We start from the raw sequence: 18,823 nt of genomic DNA, 5'->3' as shown, positions 1-18,823 counted from the left end.
TGCCATCCCTGCAGTGAGCAAATATACCAGTGACGCATAGGAAAAACTAAATGTAAAGGGGGGAGGTGTGGGAGGGGGATATGTATTGTGTAGCATGTTGCCTGTATTACTGTGATGACAGACATGGGGAAAGATTAAATTGTAATGATCAAATTTTGTTGTGAGTGAATTGATAAACCTGATAAATTTCTTAGAAATGGCAGGAAAATGTGATTATCCGGTATGATCGTTGTTGTGATTCTTGTATTTTTGTTCAGACTTTCAAAGAGATAAAATTCATTTGTTAATCGGAAGCAGTCTTAAGTGATGGGCATCACACTTTCCACAGAAATGATTTAATATCTTAAAAAGAGAGCTAAACACTGTATCAGAGCCAGAGGATCATGTGATGCTGACTAGCCACGGAGTCATCCTCTGCCAATGATGTCAGTGGATGCAGTATGGAAGGACATGTTGTCATATACCAGTCTCCCAGCTGTTTTCAGTTTTACAAACCTCAGACTCACTACTTCTAATTCAGATAGCCACTCAGTTGGTCTAATGAGGCTGAATGCACAATGTTTGTTTTCCTCCTAAGGAAAATTCCCTGTCTGCATAAGGAATTGAACGTGGAACCTCTGCATGGCTGTCAGCTATAATTGATCTCCCTACTGTGAAGGCGCCGCAATAAAAAATGTTTGTTTAAAAAATGATCCAAATACAATCTAATTTGGAGAAGTTCATGGGGCCTCTTTATCTACACTCTAGACCAACTGTTTCTGGTAAATAAATTTAAACTGCATGCTGATTCAGTTGCCGTAAGAAAAAGACAATAAAAAACTTACTTAAAATTGTTGGTTGATGGTGTGTGAATGTGCACATATGCTGTGCATTTGTGTGTGCAAAAACTATTCTATTTTTGTCAGTGGGGAAAGCTACAGTACCTTTTTTATAGGACTGGCAGAGTACCATTGTTTGGGATATGTGTGTGGACCATTTGCGAACTTGAATCAGTGGCTGCTAGGCAAAAACAGGACAGTATGGCAGTTCATATATTTCATGGGAAGGCAAAAGTCCATCAGGTGTTGCTTTGAAATATACTCCCCCCCCCCCCCCCCCCAAAAAAAAAATAAAAATATTCCACAGATGTGGCAGCACTGCTAACTTAGTTCTGTTTCCTAACTTCAATAAGTCTTTTGTACAAGCAGATGTTATTTACTGTGTTTTTAAAAACCTCATCATCCCAAATTGGTAAACACACACTCGTAGTACCTCGGCAACAATGTTTTATGTATGTTAAGAGAATATTTGGAAAATTAAACAGTGTGTGCCTGTTTCCTTGCACGGACTCTAGGCCATTGAGACTATCTAGTCTCATGTAACAACAAATGTGTGCTGTGATAAGCTTTTTTTTTTAAGAATGATAAAGGACAGTATGAATGTTTTCTTTCCTGTGATCTTTTTAAAAATGTCAGATCAGAATGGATAAGTGTGGGATCTCCATGTCAGGAAATATTAGATCATTCTGAAAATAAAAACTGAAGACTATGTTCAGGTTTCGTGGCATTTGTGCGGGTTTATCACATGCTACTTCATAAGGAATTTTATGATCCATGAAAAAATCAGCTGTCAACTAAACTGTAAATTGTCTATGCCAGGAAAATGTACTCCAACTAAAAAGTATAATAAAGATTTTTTTGGAATGCCTCCTTACTTAAGTTTACTTTGTGGTTTAATGCTCTTGTATTACTTTTCCTTCTTACATGATGACAGTGTTAAGTTATTTTCATACCTTTCTTTTCATGTTCGCTTCTGTTGTATTTTATCTTCTGTAAAGCAGTTGCAGGTTAGTTTTGTACATCCAAAGAGAGTTCAGAAACATTAATCAACATACTGTGTCTGATCTATCTTTTTTATTTATTTCAAACTCTGTTGTAGCAGTCTAGGACCTTATTGTGTGCACTGTGTATCTATTACTTAGAGAATTGTATGCAAGGCTCGGTGTCTGACATAATAATGCACAGCATCTAGATTTTAACACTGAATATCCTACAGTCAGGTGGGCAGCGTTTATTTGGCCTTATTTTTGAGAAATATCATCTCATATTAGAAAAAGATTACTTTTAGAGCTTATATTTTACTACACATTGCATTAATAATGAGTTTTGATCATTTGTAAAATTTTTGTTTCTTGTTCCAGCAGGAGGTGTCTCTGGGCCTCTTGCGTTCCGACTACATGGTTCATAGTTACAGTGACAGTGTTGTAAAACAAGTTGAAATAAACACTATAGCTTCTAGCTTTGGTGCAATAAGTTCAAAATTGACAGCTTTTAATAGGTATGACTTGAACTACAGACACAACTCTCAACTATTGTTTTATGTTTTCATATACTTTCACAAGTCAGATTTTATCTCCCATAATTTTTATATATGTATAAAAATAGAACAAAAGTGCATGCAGATTCACTCTGTTACATCTCTGGACATGTCAGTTTTTCAGTCATTTGAAGGCATTTTCTCCCAATTAGATGGCCAGAAACTCTCAAAATTTCATTCCAATTGTTTTGGTAGTTCTGCTTTTTTCTTGTTATCATTTCATAGGCACAAGCTAATATTTTGAAACTGTACCTACGTTGTTCACAAATCTTGCTACAGCAGTCACTTAGTGGCATATGCATACATAAAAGCATTAGGTTTTGACTATTTACATCATTTTCACTGTATTTCCAAGTAAATATGTTGTTTTTACTAGCTTTTTTCCTCTTTTAAGAATTACCTTTGAATCGTTGATTAAATTTGATGCATATAACATTAGAGTTCACTGTCTTTGATTGCATGTTTTACAGATCTAATTGCAAATTAATACTGTGTGTTATATGTATCAGAATACTGACTTGCTTGCTTGAGGCTAGTGATTCTAATAAATATGTTGTGATTTATTTTGTGTTGTCACCATTGTCATTTAGGCATTCAGTAAATAACAGTACTGTTAGTTCTAAGATCACTCATTGGTATCCAAGAATCTTTGAACGAAGTTACTATCTTGTGGAAATAAAATATATTGCACTGCCAGCAGTGGCAAGCATTAAATTACACTGATGAAAGCAACTGAAAGACTGAGTCCATAATGACAAATAGAATGTTCAAAAAGAACCAGAAGTAACACCGGAGTGTAATTTAAAGATTAGCCAAATATACGTGTTATTAACAATAAGCAATAGGTTATAACCTGTTGACTGAAAAGTGGGTACAACTGCAGTCTCACATGAAGAGTGTGAATTTAGCTTTCAGTACTGGATTATTCTCCTTCAGAATGGTGAGATAATGATAAAGAAAAGATAAATGAAAGATTTTAAGGGGTTAAATTGGTTATATGTATAGGTAGACATAGGGATGGAGCTGAGGGGGAGGGAAGGGGGGAGGGGAGAGAGAAAGAAGTAACAGGACTGGAGTACTCCAACAAAATATGTTGTCACATATTTAGAAAACACTGTCTGACAGAAATGTCCAAAATAGATAATAAGAAAAACAGTAATGGGAGAGATGATGATCCTTGACTTGTCATGATCTTCTAGAAAAGGTAATCGTAAAAAGTGAGACAATTACACCTACTGCAAGGTACATGTTTTGTTTTGTTTTTTTGTTTTTCCTACTAAAAATTACTTCATTAGTATGCAGGATATTTTTGTAGTACACACGTTCAGGAATGAATGTGTGTATCAAGTAATTGCACACATGGTGGGGATGGGAGTCATCAAATACCTGCACGGTGGCAACCCGTGACAATTTGCAGGGATCGCACAGTTGATGCCTGAGCTGGAAAGTTCCCAGACAAGCCAAGGAGTATGTGCCCATCATGGTTGGGGCACGGAAACTCCAAGGAATGGTTTACTGGTCAGGTGACTGGATGGTGCCTGTGAGGAGAGCCCCTGTTTGGAGTGGGTGGTACCATTGCAGAAAATTCGCAAATGAAGTGAACTAAACTTTCTTCTGGTGATGGCCATACAGCTCTTCTAAAGCTAAGACACATTGCAGTGTAGACAGGAATGATGCCAAAATGTTACCTTCCCCAACTATGCAATAGGAGGATATGGGGCTTAAAGAGAATGTGAAGCATGCTTCCCCCACTACTTGCTTTGTTGTATGGTGAACAGGGATTCCTTTTTGCCTACAAAGCGATTGTTCTTCATTGACCACCTCAAGGACAGTTTCGTGAAACAAAGCAATTTCAAAACTGAAAAGCGATTCCATTCTGCTTAAAACAGCCCTCTCCCATGCTCAGTCACAGGTGCTGCTTACCTGCAACAAGCTGAGTGACATTCCTGATGATATAATCCCCCATAAAAAGTCTGAAAATGGTACAAGGTATAATTTTCATCCGAGATCTCCTTTTTCAGACTGATGACGAGATGTGCGCTAATTTGGAGCATTGAGTTGTGTATTTTGTCCATTGTGTCCAGCATGGCCCCAAAGACAAGAAAGTGGATACTGGAGCCCTCATCTTGCCCTTTGAAGGTGACTCATTGCCTAAGAAGGCCCAGGTGAGGATGTATCACTGTGATGTCAAGCCATATATTCCCCCACCCGTGCTGTGCTACGAATACTTGTGATTTAGACTGACATCTTCGTGATGCAATGCCAACACCATCTGTAGTGATTGTGCCTGTCAATTTCAGGTGAACGCTCCTTGTGCTCCCCCCCCCCCCCCCCCCTCCCCTCCTCACTCCCTCTTCCAATCTCTGTTCACTGCGGTGAGTGTCTTTTCTCCTTTTCACCAAAGTGTAGCATTTTCAAATGAGAAAAGAAAATCCAGGAATATAAGACCCCTTGCTGCCTTCAAGAGATGAAGAAGGAATATGATCACCTACATCCTAAACATTTGACGATGATGTGTGCTACTGCTGTGATGATGTCATCACCTTTACTGATTGTGCCATCACCCTCCATGTCTCATCAGCTGCACCTGCTTCCCTGTTGGTGGGGCTCCCCCAGCAACTGCTTCCCACACATCCCCTTTGGGAGTGTTGACTCCCTAAATAGTAGGGATGTCAGTCCCCAAACCCCCTGTCAGAAAAGCAGTACTCTCCTCTGGCACCTTTTAGAAGGAAGGGATCCTTCGGGATGCTCTCTTCCCAGGACTCTGCTGACCTGCAACTGGATGCCTGTCAGTGGCTGAAAGAGCTACAGGTTGCAGGTTGTATGACTTCGTGTTCCTCCTCTGTCTCAGAATCTGGGACAGACAAGCCCTTGCAGAAGTCTAAATGATCGAAGTACAAGTAGTAGTCCTCCAAAAAGAAAGAAATTCTGGTGGCCACCAGACCCTGCATGTTATGCCTCTGTATCCAAGGTAGCATATGTGGTGGCCCCCTACGCACCCTGATCTGGAACAAATGTGTCTTGATGTCTCAATACTACAAGTGACGGCAGATGGCACAACGTACATCTTTGGGCCCTCCACATCTCAACAGGATACTGATAATGTGATCATCCAGGGAAATGTAGCAGATTATTCTGTCACTTGACTGACATCTTTTGTGCATTTCCATTATTTTTGCATTGCCCTCTAGTAGTGCAGACCGCTACCCCCCCCCCCCCCCCCCCCCCCCCCCCTCCACAGCTTTTCGGGCTATTTTAAGAATTGTGAAGAATTACGAAAGAGTCAGGTTATGTTTGCAGGTTCCTTCTGGACTCTGTATACAGCAAACACTTGCCACTCAGTGTGACTTTGAAGGCTGTAGCTGTTTGTGTGATGACATCTCTGGAATTTACCATCTGTATTCTGTATCTCCTCCCCCATGTTAAAGTGTCCCAGAATGCATAGTCTGCATTGTTTTCTCAGCTTCCCCCTTCCTTCATAATAATGTGTGACTCTAATGGATGTAACACTTGGTGAGGTGTAATTATGACCACTGGCTGTGGTAGAGCCGTTGGAAACTTGCTCGCAGAGCTTGATCTTTGCCTCTTGAATACTTGTGTTCCCACACACTTTAGTGTGACATATGGATCTTATTCAGCCATTGATCATTTCATTTGAAGTCCAGGTCATCCTCCAAAAATCCATTGGCAAGTCCATGATGACCAGTGTAACAGTGATCATTTTCCAGTCGTTTTGACCCTCTGTTGAAGCCATTTGCCATGGCGTTCATTGCCCTTCGCACCCCATCACATGAAGGTACTGAGAGAGTTCTCCAGAACACAATTGCAGCCATTCTGTTGGCAGCTGATGCAGCAATCCCTTCTTCCTCAGGATCCACCCTCGTCGGTAGACAGTACCTTGGTGGTAACACAAAATCGCCACTGCCATTACAGATTGCAAGCAGGCTCTCCAATGCCTTAAGGGACATCCATGGATAGACCACCTCTTTGCCTTTAAATTGCTTCATGTCCAGCTCCATCACCTCACAAAATGACAGAAACAAGAACGCTTAGGGTGATATATTGCTATCATTGGAACATGTACCCCTCCTTCACAGATATGGATAAGATTCAGCACCTCCGTGGACACCAATACCCCCTGGTTTCATCTGTACACTGATCCAGTCCCTGTGGCTGGAATGTTTTGCTTTTAAGTATGCTTGAGCTTCTGTGTCTGAGAATGATCAGTATGCATTTCATGTCCTCAGATAGCATGTAGAGTGACTTCCTTTGCCATTTACTACAAGTCACCTGGAACCTTATAATTCTCCATTCAGTGAGTGGGAATGCCTGAGCTCTCTAGCCTTTTGCCCTGACAGCTGCAGGTCCAGACTGTATCCACAGCCAAATGCCCACTTATCAGTGGAATGCCAATATCACTTCCTTGCCATTTTCAACTATATCTGTAGTAAGGGTGAGTTCCCGTCTCAGTGGTGAGAAAGTGTGATTGTCCCAGTACTGAAAACCAGGTAAACACCACCTTGTGATGGACAGCTATCCTGCCTACTAAGCCTTGCTAATGTTCTCTGCAAGTTGCTCAGCTATATGGTGAGCTGACTATGGTGTTGGTAGCGTGAGTCTTGGAGTCTTTTGGCTACATCCCAGGGCGGTTTTATTAAAGGCTGTTCTACTGCTAACAATTTGATCTGCCTGGAGTCTGCTGTTCGGTCAGCTGTTGCCCAGCATCAGCATCTTATCACTGTGTTCTTCGACTTGTGTAGGGCGAGGCATCACCATATCCTCATTACCCTCCATGCGTGGGGTCTCTGTGGTGTAATCTTCTCCCACCTTCTTGATTCCATCTATTGTCCACTTAAACAATGCCCAGTCCAAGTAATTAATAAACAAAGTCTTTTATGAAGATTTGAGACAAGCAAAGATTACAAAAACTTTCTAGTTTACTCAGTGTGTCATGTTGAGATGGCTCCAGTTCTTCTTGTCTAGGGGCCTGATTGTAGAAGCTGGAAAATCTCACATCAGGTCCTCACAGTTATTTTGAAATAATAAATCTGAAGATTGTTGTTGCAGCTTTTTTCTTTTTTTTACATAAATGTATTTTCTCCCATTTCAGTATATCATACAGTATTTTGATTTTTCACATTAACAAAGACGAAATTACATTGTTCGCACAAAAATATGTCCAGTCACATCAGAGGCAAGCTTACCACTCCCACACTATGTGGAAATAACAATATTCCAAAGGGTTTACAATTTTTCTTAACAAATGAATTTCTACTAATTTCTGTTACATTATTAATTTTGATTATTATTTCATAAATGAATCCAGAAATAAACATAGTAAACAGTACAGGATTGCATAATTAATAATAGTAATTTTAAGTATGCCTAGCATTTGTAATTTCATATTTCTTAAAAACATAATTTAAATAATTAACTGTGCATTCAGAACTATTACTTATCAATTATAACATTGAAACTAAAATATTTTATAAAGTAATTCCTTTTCAAAATTTTAGCTTGAAATATAACATACTGTCTATAAAATTACATTAAAGTTTTCGGAAAAGAAACTGAGATAATATTGACCGATCCAAAATTAAAAAAATAATACTTGTATTGACAACTACCATTGAGCAAAAGTAATGCTAGAGGATGATGTCTCATAACGGGGCCACCTGCCGAATATTGCCCCCCCCCCCCCCCCCCACCTTTCCCCTCCCGGACATTGTCATCATGCCATGTTTTCCAGGTAAAGTTGGTGCTTCCCACAGTTCACCCTATATACGAGATTTCCTTTCATCTAGTCTATCTTTGCAAATCTTCATCTTTTCAACAGGGTTTTCAACTTTGGAAATTAAAGAAAAAAGTCCTCAGGGGCAAGGTCTGGAGAGTACAGAGGATGAGTCAGCACAGTGATTTCTTTTTTTGTGCAATAGTAATGCACAAACAGGTATGAATGTGTGGGTTCATTATCGTGATGTAAGAGCTTTGAATTGCCTCGCCACATTTCAGGCCGTTTCCTTTTCACATTTTCCCTCAGGTGTCGCAACATGTCCCGATAGTACTGTCGGTTATAAGTTTGTCCCTGTGGCACAAAATCATGATGTACTAATCCTTCACGTCAAAGATAACTATCAACATGGCTTTGACATTGGAGCTTTTTTTTTTTGCTCTTGGAGAACCTTTCCTTACCCATTGTGGAGATTGAAACTTGGTCTCTACTTCATAACCATAGACCCATGTCTCATCACCAGTTACAATTCTTTTGAGGAAAATCTCTTTTCTGAGAGTTTATCTTGTCCATGTAGCTAGTTTTTTCTGGTAATGGAGAGTGTGGAAGCACCAGTCAGATGCAGAGTGTATGTCTCCTGTTGCATAACGTGTCCCGGGGCCTCCAGCTGATTTCTGGAAGGGGCAGCTCTCCCATCTTCACCCATTTAACCCTCTGTCACTTCCACTTACTTATCTATTCATTATCATCATCCTCATATACATTAGAGTCTATTGTGATTTGTATTTTGTGTCCTTCCTCTCTGCAGACTATTCTCAGTTGTCACATGATGGATTAAGGGACTGATGGCCTTGTAGTTTGGTCCTTTTAACCCCATCCATCCATCACTTCTAGCCTCCATTTTTCTTATTCTGTAAAGGTCATATAAATTCACATTCACTCCATTACCAGTGTGCAGGGACAAGGTGGAGTGAGTTAGAGAGAGAGAGTTAGAGAGAGAGAGTTAGAGAGAGAGAGTTAGAGAGAGAGAGAGAGTTAGAGAGAGAGAGAGAGTTAGAGAGAGAGAGAGAGTTAGAGAGAGAGAGAGAGTTAGAGAGAGAGTTAGAGAGTTAGAGAGAGTTAGAGAGTTAGAGAGAGTTAGAGAGTTAGAGAGAGTTAGAGAGTTAGAGAGAGTTAGAGAGTTAGAGAGAGTTAGAGAGAGTTAGAGAGAGTTAGAGAGAGTTAGAGAGAGTTAGAGAGAGTTAGAGAGAGTTAGAGAGAGTTAGAGAGAGTTAGAGAGAGTTAGAGAGAGTTAGAGAGAGTTAGAGAGAGTTAGAGAGAGTTAGAGAGAGTTAGAGAGAGTTAGAGAGAGTTAGAGAGAGTTAGAGAGAGTTAGAGAGAGTTAGAGAGAGTTAGAGAGAGTTAGAGAGAGTTAGAGAGAGTTAGAGAGAGTTAGAGAGTTTTAGAGAGTTAGAGAGTTTTAGAGAGTTAGAGAGTTTTAGAGAGTTAGAGAGTTTTAGAGAGTTAGAGAGAGAGAGTTAGAGAGTTAGAGAGAGAGAGTTAGAGAGTTAGAGAGAGAGAGTTAGAGAGTTAGAGAGAGAGAGTTAGAGAGTTAGAGAGAGAGAGTTAGAGAGTTAGAGAGTTAGAGAGAGAGAGTTAGAGAGTTAGAGAGTTAGAGAGTTAGAGAGAGAGAGTTAGAGAGTTAGAGAGAGAGAGTTAGAGAGTTAGAGAGAGAGAGTTAGAGAGTTAGAGAGAGAGAGTTAGAGAGTTAGAGAGAGAGAGTTAGAGAGTTAGAGAGAGAGAGTTAGAGAGAGAGAGTTAGAGAGTTAGAGAGAGAGAGTTAGAGAGTTAGAGAGTTAGAGAGAGTTAGAGAGTTAGAGAGTTAGAGAGAGTTAGAGAGAGTTAGAGAGTTAGAGAGAGTTAGAGAGTTAGAGAGAGTTAGAGAGTTAGAGAGAGTGAGTGAGTTAGAGAGTTAGAAAGAGAGTGAGTTAGAGAGTTAGAAAGAGAGTGAGTTAGAGAGTTAGAAAGAGAGTGAGTTAGAGAGTTAGAAAGAGAGTGAGTTAGAGAGTTAGAAAGAGAGTGAGTTAGAGAGTTAGAGAGAGAGTGAGTTAGAGAGTTAGAGAGAGAGTGAGTTAGAGAGTTAGAGAGAGAGTGAGTTAGAGAGTTAGAGAGAGAGTGAGTTAGAGAGTTAGAGAGAGAGTGAGTTAGAGAGTTAGAGAGAGAGTGAGTTAGAGAGTTAGAGAGAGAGTGAGTTAGAGAGTTAGAGAGAGAGTGAGTTAGAGAGTTAGAGAGAGAGTGAGTTAGAGAGTTAGAGAGAGAGTGAGTTAGAGAGTTAGAGAGAGAGTGAGTTAGAGAGAGAGTGAGTTAGAGAGGTCTATTTTTGAATTTTCGACAAAGGCCTTGCTGGCCAGAAGCTTATTTGTGACAATCTTTTTGTTGTGCCTATCTGCAGCTCAGCATCTCCACTATATGGTGAGTGCACACTTTCCTTTTCGTAATATTGTTACATTCCATTCTGAATTTTCCATTGTTTAATCATCTGCTAAATGTAATGAAAAGAATTGTACATAGTAACATCTGCAGTCTGTTTTCCATTTGCAATGAGTTTCTTCCACAAACAAATTGAATAAAGTAGGTAACAGACTGCTGTCTTTTGCTGTGGTTAACAGGGGTTGATAATTTTGAACGTCTTTTAAACTGTGCAGTACTGTGTCCAGATACTTCCATAATCATCTGTGATAAATAATAGTCTGTGTCTAGATTTTCCAGAGCTTCCCACAGTTTTGTTCTAGGAATTACATGATAAGCATTTGCCTGGTCTACAAAAGTGATGTATAATTCCGTAGCTCCTGTTGTTGTTTTTGTTGTTGTCTTCAGTCTGAAAACTGATACAGCTCTCCACACTACTGTATCCTGTGCAAACCTCTTCATCTCTGCAGTCTACATCCATTTGAACCTGCTTACTGCATTCATGCCTTGGTCTCTCTCAATAATTCACAGCGCCCGCACCTCACTCCGTTACCAAACTGATGATTCCTTGATGAATCGGAATGTGTCCTATCAACCATTCCCTTTCTTAGTCAAGTGGAGCATTTCCTTTTTTTTTTTTTAAATTAGTTACACAGTCTGCTCATCTAATCTCCAGCATTTTTCTGTAGCACTACATTTCAAAAGTTTTTATTCTCTTCTTGCCTAAACTGCTTATTGTCCACATTTCACTGATATACAAGGCTCCAACACAAATACTTTCAGAAAAGACTACCTAGCACCTGAGTTTGTGATCTGTGTGAACAAATAATTCTTCTTTTCAGAATGCTTTACTTTGTATTGCCAGCCTGCAAATTATATCTTCTCTACTCTGGCCATCATCATTTGTTGTGTTGGCCAAACTGAAAAAATCATTTACTGTTAGGGTCTCATTTCATAATCTAATTCCCTCAGCATTGCTTGATTTTGCTACATTCCATTACCCTTCTTTCACTCTTGTTGATGTTAATCTTACAACCTCTTTTCTACCCATTCTGTTCAATGGCTCTTCCAACTCCTTTGCTGTAACTTTTAGGTTTCCTTTACTGCATGCTCAAAATATAGAATAAACAAGATCTGGAATAGACTACAACCCTGTTCCACACTTTTCTCAATTACTGCTTGTTGAACATGTTCTTTGACTGTACAGCTGCAATCTGATTTCTTTACAAGTTGTAAACAACCTTTCGTTCCCTGTGTTTTATCCACGCTATCATTAGAATTTTGAAGAGAATATTGCAGTCAGCATTGTCAAAAGCTATTTGTAAATCTATAAATACTAAAAAAGTAGATTTAATTGTCTTATAAAAAGTCATAGGGTCATTATTGCATTGTGTGTTCCTACATTTCTCTGGAATCCAAACTGATCTTCTCCGATATTGGCTTAAGAAAAGTCATAAGGTCGTTATTACTTTGTGTCTTCCTATATTCATTTCCTCTGTTATTGTTGCAACCGCATTAGGATATGATGTCCCAAGGTAGGAATATTGCCCAGTTTGGTTGCATACAAGCCATTCTTCGCAGATCCCCACATGATGAAGCCCCCCCAGGGGGCTCACAGTCCTTTCGTGCATACGTGCATGGCAAGCACGGGGACCCGAGCTATTGCAGCCATGAGGGGAATTCCTATGTTCCCCCTCGTGTGTTTGTTACTTGTCATGGCAGTCATTCTCCACATTCACCGGATTCTCCGGGTTATAAGAATGAAAAAAAAGACACAGAAGTCCCTTCATCGTCTAACCTACACTGAGGGTCGTAAGAAGTATGCATGTCTTCCTCCTGTGTCAATGGCATCTAGCTATGCTTTGTTACATCTTCACCCCTTCCTCCCCCTTCCTTACCCCAGTCCTGAACCCCCCCCCCCCCCCCCCTTTGCAGTTCCCACAACCTCCCGTCCAGGTGCCGCTCCCCCTCCCCAGCTGGAGAAATGTCCCACTTCTTTGGTGTCTGCCAGTCAAGGGCACCCCTCCCGGGATACCCCCCCCCCCCCCCCCTTCCCAGCACCTTCTAGGCCAACCAGGCCAAAGATCTGTTGCTACACCACGACCATGAGGACCACGGTCTGTGGGCCCCCAGATCGCCCGCGCCATTTCTGTTCTAGATCTTGCTGCAGCTGGCTCCTTTCTGCAGCACGCCCTCCTCGATAGAAACATAAGTCCCAGGATAAGAAGCCTTTGGTGTCACCAGGGTCCCATCCCCACCTTCGCAACCTGGCTCTGACCTGCTATTCATGGATGTTGCCCCCCTCCTTGTCGGTGACTGATGGTGACCCGGCGGCATGACTGGCTTTAGCCGGTTCAACCCCCATTTGAATCATCATTCTGTGGTTATCCAATGGAATTGTGATGGATGTTACTGTCACCTTCTGGAATTGAAATCCCTTATTTTGTTTTACTCTGCAGCTTGTGTGGTTCTACAGGAATCTCATTTTGCTGATGATCACTTACCAATCCTCGGTGGTTTCTGTGCTTTCTGTGGAAATCGGGTCGGCCCCCTGCATGCCTCTGGTGGTGTTTGTACATTGGTCTGTACAGACATAGCTAGCATGTGGATTCCTCTCGAAACTGCATTGGAAGTGGTTGCTGTTAGGATCCACCTGGACTCTGGGGTCACAGTTTGCAATCTTTATCCCCCTCCTGACAGGACTCTTACACCTGCTGCCTTAACTGCCCTTCTTCAGCAACTTCCTCCTCCCTTCCTCCTTCTCGGGGATTTTAATGCTCATCATCCCTTTTGGGGCAGTGCATTTCCATCTAGTTGGGGTCTTCTCATAGACCAGTTTGTTGCAGACGATAACTTGTGCCTTCTTAATGATGGCTCCTGTACCCATTTCATTGCCAGTCATGGTACCTTTTCTGTCATTGATCTTTCTCTTGCTTCTCCCTCCCTCCTCCCTTCACTACACTGGTCGCCACACGATGATCCTTACGATAGTGACCACTTCCCATTGATTCTCTCGCTCCATTCCCCCTCCCCAAGACCTCGTTGGTCTTTCCAATGTGCCGATTGGCCTCTATATACTGCACAGGTCGTTTTTCTCCCTCTTTGTTGGGTTGTATTGATGACGCCCTACATGACATGTCTGATATGATTGTTTGTGCTGCTAGCTTGCTATCCTACGCTCATCTGGACCATTTTGCCGCCAGCTGTTGCCATTGCCATGCCATCCGTGATCGTCGTCGAGCTTTCCAACACCTTAAGAGGCACCCATCCGCTGCCAATCTTATTACCTTTAAACGCCTTCACACCAAAACCCGTTACTTAATCAAACAGAACAAACGGGTGTGTTTGGAATGCTTTCTTTCTTTGCTCATTCTACTATCCCTCTGTCACGGGTATGGGCTACACTTCACTCTCTCCAAGGTTGCCATCGGCAGTCTAACCTCCCGAGCCTTGCCCTTTAGCATGGTCTTTGCACGGACCTGTTGATTCTCGCGGAACATCTTGCGACCCATTTTGCAACAGCATCAGCATCAACCTTCTATCCGGGTGCTTTCCTTCACCAGGAACAACAAGCCTAAGCTTATGCCTTATGTTTTACCCCTTGTCAGTGAGAATCTTACAATGAATGTTTTACTGAATACGAACTTCATTCCGAACTTTCTTCTTCTCATGATACGGCCCCTGGCCCAGACCCCATTCATAACCAATTTCTTCAATATCTCACTGCTCCACAATGATGACAATGACATCTTCTCCGGGTTCTTAACCGTATTTGGCTTCAGGGTGACTTCCCTTCTCAATGGAGGGATAGCATCTTGGTTTCTGCCTTATGCCTGGTAAGAACCCCCTGATTGTTGAAAGCTGTCGGCCTATTAGTCTCACAAACATTGCTTGCAAGTTACTTGAATGGATGGTAGCCCATCGGCTCAATTGGGTCCTCGAATCTCGGGATCTATTGTCCCCTTACCAGTGTGACTTCCGAGAGGGACAGTCTCCACTCAATCATTTACTTTGATTGGAATCCACAGTTCGACAGGATTTTCCCCAACACCACCGTTGGTTGCAATATTTTTTGACCTTCGCAAGGCTTATGATACGGCTTGGCGCCATCATATCTTTCTTACACTTCATGAGTGGGGTCTTTGGGGCCCACTCCCGATTTTTATCCGCCATTTTCTGTTCCATAGGTCATTCAGGGTTCAGGTTGGTACTGTTTTTAGTTCTCCATGGACCCAGGAGAATGACATCTCACAGGGTTCCATATTGAGTGTACTTCTTTTCCTCATTGCTATAGATGGACTTGTGGCCTCCATCGGTCCTTTGGTCACCCCTGCTTTGTATGTGGATGATTTCTGCATTTGGGTTAGTTCCTCTTCAATGGCCTCTGCAGAGTGGCAGCTCCAGGGTGCTATACGGCGTGCCTCTGCAAGGACCCTCTCTCACGGGTTTCAATTCTCTTCTTTAAAATGGTGGGTGGTCCACCTCTGTCATCATACTACAGTCCAACCCAATCCGGAGCTCTACCCCGATGCACAGCGCTTACCTGTGGTCCCACAGTTTTGTTTCCTGGGTCTTCTTTTCTACAACAAGATAACTTGGCTGCCTCATATCAGACTTCTGAAGATAGGATGTTTCTGTTAACTCTATATCCTTCGCTTTCTTGCCCACACTTCTTGGGATGCAGATCATCCCACTCTTCTCCACCTTTATTGGGCTTTAATGCTGTCTTGCGTGGACTATGGTTGTCAAGTTTATGGTTTGGCTGCTCCTTCCACACTGCGCCTCCTGGATCTGGTCCACAATTGTGGTATCCATTTGGCCCCTGATGCCTTCCCTACTAGCCCTGTTGATAGTCTCCTGGTTGAAGCTGCAATCTCCCCCCCCCCCCCCCCTCTTTGTGCTCGGCGGTCCCAGCTTCCTCTCCCACTCATCCTTCCTACTCTATCCTGAGTCCCGCCCTTGGGAGGGTTTACTGGTTGGGCTCTGCCTTGCATCTCTTCACTGTGATTTTCAGCTTCCTTCTTTGTACTGTATCCCCCCCCTCCCTTGGTTAGTTCCTCAGCCCCAGATTCAGATGGATCTCTGCCGAGGTCTGAAAGATTCCATTCCCCTGACGGAGTTCCATTGTTTTTTCCGCCAAATTTTATGGGAGTTCCGGGATGCTGTTACATTTTACACTGATAGCTCTAACTCTGTTGATCATGTGCGATATGCCTTCATGTCCTCTGTTGGCCTGGAAAATCATCTCCTGCCAACTGCATTTGGGGTGTTTCCTGCAGAATTGATGGCAATTTTCGAGGCCCTTACCTTTATTCAACGGTCCCAACTCAACCGCATTTTGTTACGTAGGGACTCAATGAGTGGCATTCAGGTTATTGACCGGTGTTTTTCCCGCCATCCCTTGATCTTCGCCATCCATGACCATCTCGCTGATCTTCACCATCCTGCTTCTTCCATTGTCTTCCATGGGGTCCCTGACCATGTGGGTATCCCAGGTAATGAGCTTGCTGATCATTTGGCTGGGGGAGAAATCACTTACCCCTCTTATCTGTACCCCTCCTGCAGCAGATTTATGGCTTCATATCAAATACCACTTCACACAATCATGGACCAACTCGTGGGAGGATACCTCCCTGTCTAATACACTTCATGTGATTAAGGTGACACCTGTCCCATGGCATTCTTCTTTCCGCCTCTTCCGAATGGACTTGACCACCCTGGGTCACCTCCACATCAGCGATACCAGGCTGACCCAGGGTTTTAGTTTCCGTAATGAGCCACCCCCACTTTGTGGTTGTGGAGCCCTCTAGTCAGTAGTCCTCATTTTGGTGGAATGCCCCCTTCTTTTGGCTCTGCGTACTAAGTAGAGACTTCCCCATCCTTTACCTTTAATATTGGCAGCTGATTCCCAGATGTTTTACCTGGTCCTCAGTTTCCTGGTTTTTATTTTCAGTTCTAAGGTTTTTAATCTCTCTCTGAGTAGGGGCGGGGCAGTGAGGGTTGAGGTGTCTCCCTCTGTAAGCTGTGTTTGGGAATTCCTGACTCCCCTCCCTGGCCAATATCCTCTTTTCTCTCCATTTTACTCTGTTTTTATCACTTTTTAGATTTGGTTAGTCTCCTTTTACAATAAGCACTTTTACACTCTAGCGGTTGAATACTTTCGCATAGCAGGTGGTCTTGTCTGTACTGCGTCAGAGGTGGGATATTTCCTGCCTCTAGCATAGCCTTGGGGTTGCCCACTTGCTGACTTCCCTCCTTTTGTTTTCACCATTGACAACACCACTGCACTTTTACTTTTTTTAGCCTTTTTCTTTTATCATTATGACTCTTCTGAGATGTAAATCCGTCCAAATGGACCACCTTTGACACAAGGGACTGATGACGTTTGGTCCATTAAACCCCAATCAACCAACCAACCACATGAAGAAATCAGGCGGCATAATGTTGGGTGAATGTGGTGGCCAGGCAATGGGTCCTCCCCATGTCCGATCCAACGATTGGGAAATTTCCTATCCAGTGACTTTCAAACAGCTATTGACCATTGCGGTGGAGCTTCATCTTGTTGAAAATGGTGTTGGGTTGCAAGTCTTCTTTGTGAGGGTACACAAACTGCTCCAACAAGTCCAGATAGACTGACCCATTTACTAAACAATCCAACAATCCTGTCGTGCATTAGCCCACACCAGACATTTAGTTTAGGACTATCACGAACATGTTCAGTGACAAAGTGCATATTTTGAGAACCCCAAATCTGAACATTATGTCTATTAACTCTTCCTTATAGATGAAAGGTTGTCTCACCTGAGAATAAACATCTTTCCAGGAAGCTGGCATCCTTATCAATACACTGCAGCATATCCAAAGCAAATTGTTGTCGGCATGGCTTTTCGTTCGGTGCCAGATGTTGAGGAATTTGCACTTTGTAAGCACGCGTATGAAGACGCTGGTGAACTACACAATGCAATGTTGAGATACATAAAGTTGCCTAGATGCTTGACAAATTGACTTAACGTGAGTTTCTGAGAAACATTTGTCTGATGTCCTCCACTGTCTCTACTGAAACTCCATAACGAGCACCGCCAGAATGCTTCAGAAGACTTCCTGTTGCCAGAAACTTCCTATACCATTCCTTAATTGTTTTCACATCAGATGGATCACATTCATACACACAACAATAATTTCTTTGCACAGAAATTGGCGATTTTGTTTCTGCAAACCACACTACTGCTTGCGCTCGCTGCTGTGGAGTCGCCATTTTCACTTCATGCGACCATGCTGCACTGTGGTGATGATACTTGGCACTTCTGATGCGGTAATATAAATTCTGAGATGCTCTACAATGTGGTGCATTTTTCATTGTCATATCTACTGTGGTTTTTCTCTCCTGGGTCCTTGAAGTCAGGGAGGTTTGAGTGGGACATCCTGTATCTTTCATGAAAACTGATCACATAATTGACTTTGCCATTAGATTGTAAATATTTGGTGTTGCTTGCAGTAGCAGTCAGCAAGTTTACACAAGATTTTTTGTGAGATAGCTTCCAGACTGGCAGTTCAGGGAAAATCTATTTAATACCTCCTGTGACACATATGGTTAGCTTAGGGTTTTCATTAATAGGTTAATGCATCTCAAAAGTGATTGACCGAGTGAGGTGGTGCAGTGCTTAGCGTGCTGGACTCACATTCAGATTTAGATTTATGAGGGTGTTTTGAAAAGTTCTCAGAACGGAATAGAAAAAAAGTACTTACATCACTGAAACTTTTTTTTTATTTTTCAATGTAGTCTCATTGTAGATTAATGCATTTGGTCCAACAATGTTCCAGTGCCTTGATCCAATCTCGAAAATCAGTTTCTTCCAGGCCTGCAAAATAGTTGTCAACTCTGGCTATCAGTTCTTCGTTTGAAGTGAATCTTCATTCACCAAGAAAAATTTTCAGTTTTGGGAAGAGATGTCAAGTCTGACAGAGCCATATAAGATGAATAACGTGGGTGTGGCAACATTTCACACCTTCGCTCATGTAATTTTGCCATGGTGGTGACACGTGTGCAGGCGTGCATTGTCTTGTTGGAAGAAGAATTTCATCCTTGCTAAACCTGGTCTTTTTTTGCGTATCTTTTGTTGTAAATTGTCCAGGAGGTTAGCATAGAATTCTCCAGTAATTGTTTGCCCAGTGTGGAGATGATCTACAAACAGAATCCCCTTCGCATCCCAGAACACTGGTGCCATGACCTTTCCTGCCAAAGGAATTGTCTTTGCTTTCTTTGGTGGCGGAGAATCAGCATGTTTCCAG

The 18,823-nt window shown here is 42.2% G+C and overlaps 1 protein-coding gene across 5 annotated transcripts in view; it reads left to right on the top strand.

Moving 5' to 3' along the window:
* The window catches only part of LOC126278017 (glutathione synthetase-like), a 151,257-nt gene that overhangs the window by 84,990 nt on the left and 47,444 nt on the right, over positions 1-18,823 (top strand). Inside the window, exon 5 of one of the 5 annotated variants that reach the window (XM_049977731.1) lies at positions 2,183-2,316. The exons of 3 other annotated variants lie outside the window; for them this stretch is intronic. In XM_049977731.1, the coding sequence (XP_049833688.1) occupies positions 2,183-2,316 (134 nt within the window). Of the gene's footprint in view, positions 1-2,179; positions 2,317-18,823 lie in introns of all 5 variants that reach the window. One more of the 5 variants, XM_049977730.1, reaches the window with a different exon arrangement.

This window comes from Schistocerca gregaria, chromosome 6, assembly GCF_023897955.1.
Source record: "Schistocerca gregaria isolate iqSchGreg1 chromosome 6, iqSchGreg1.2, whole genome shotgun sequence".
Classification (NCBI taxonomy): domain Eukaryota; kingdom Metazoa; phylum Arthropoda; class Insecta; order Orthoptera; family Acrididae; genus Schistocerca; species Schistocerca gregaria.
Note: the sequence above shows the minus strand (reverse complement) of the source record. Positions and strands in the feature narration are given on the sequence as shown.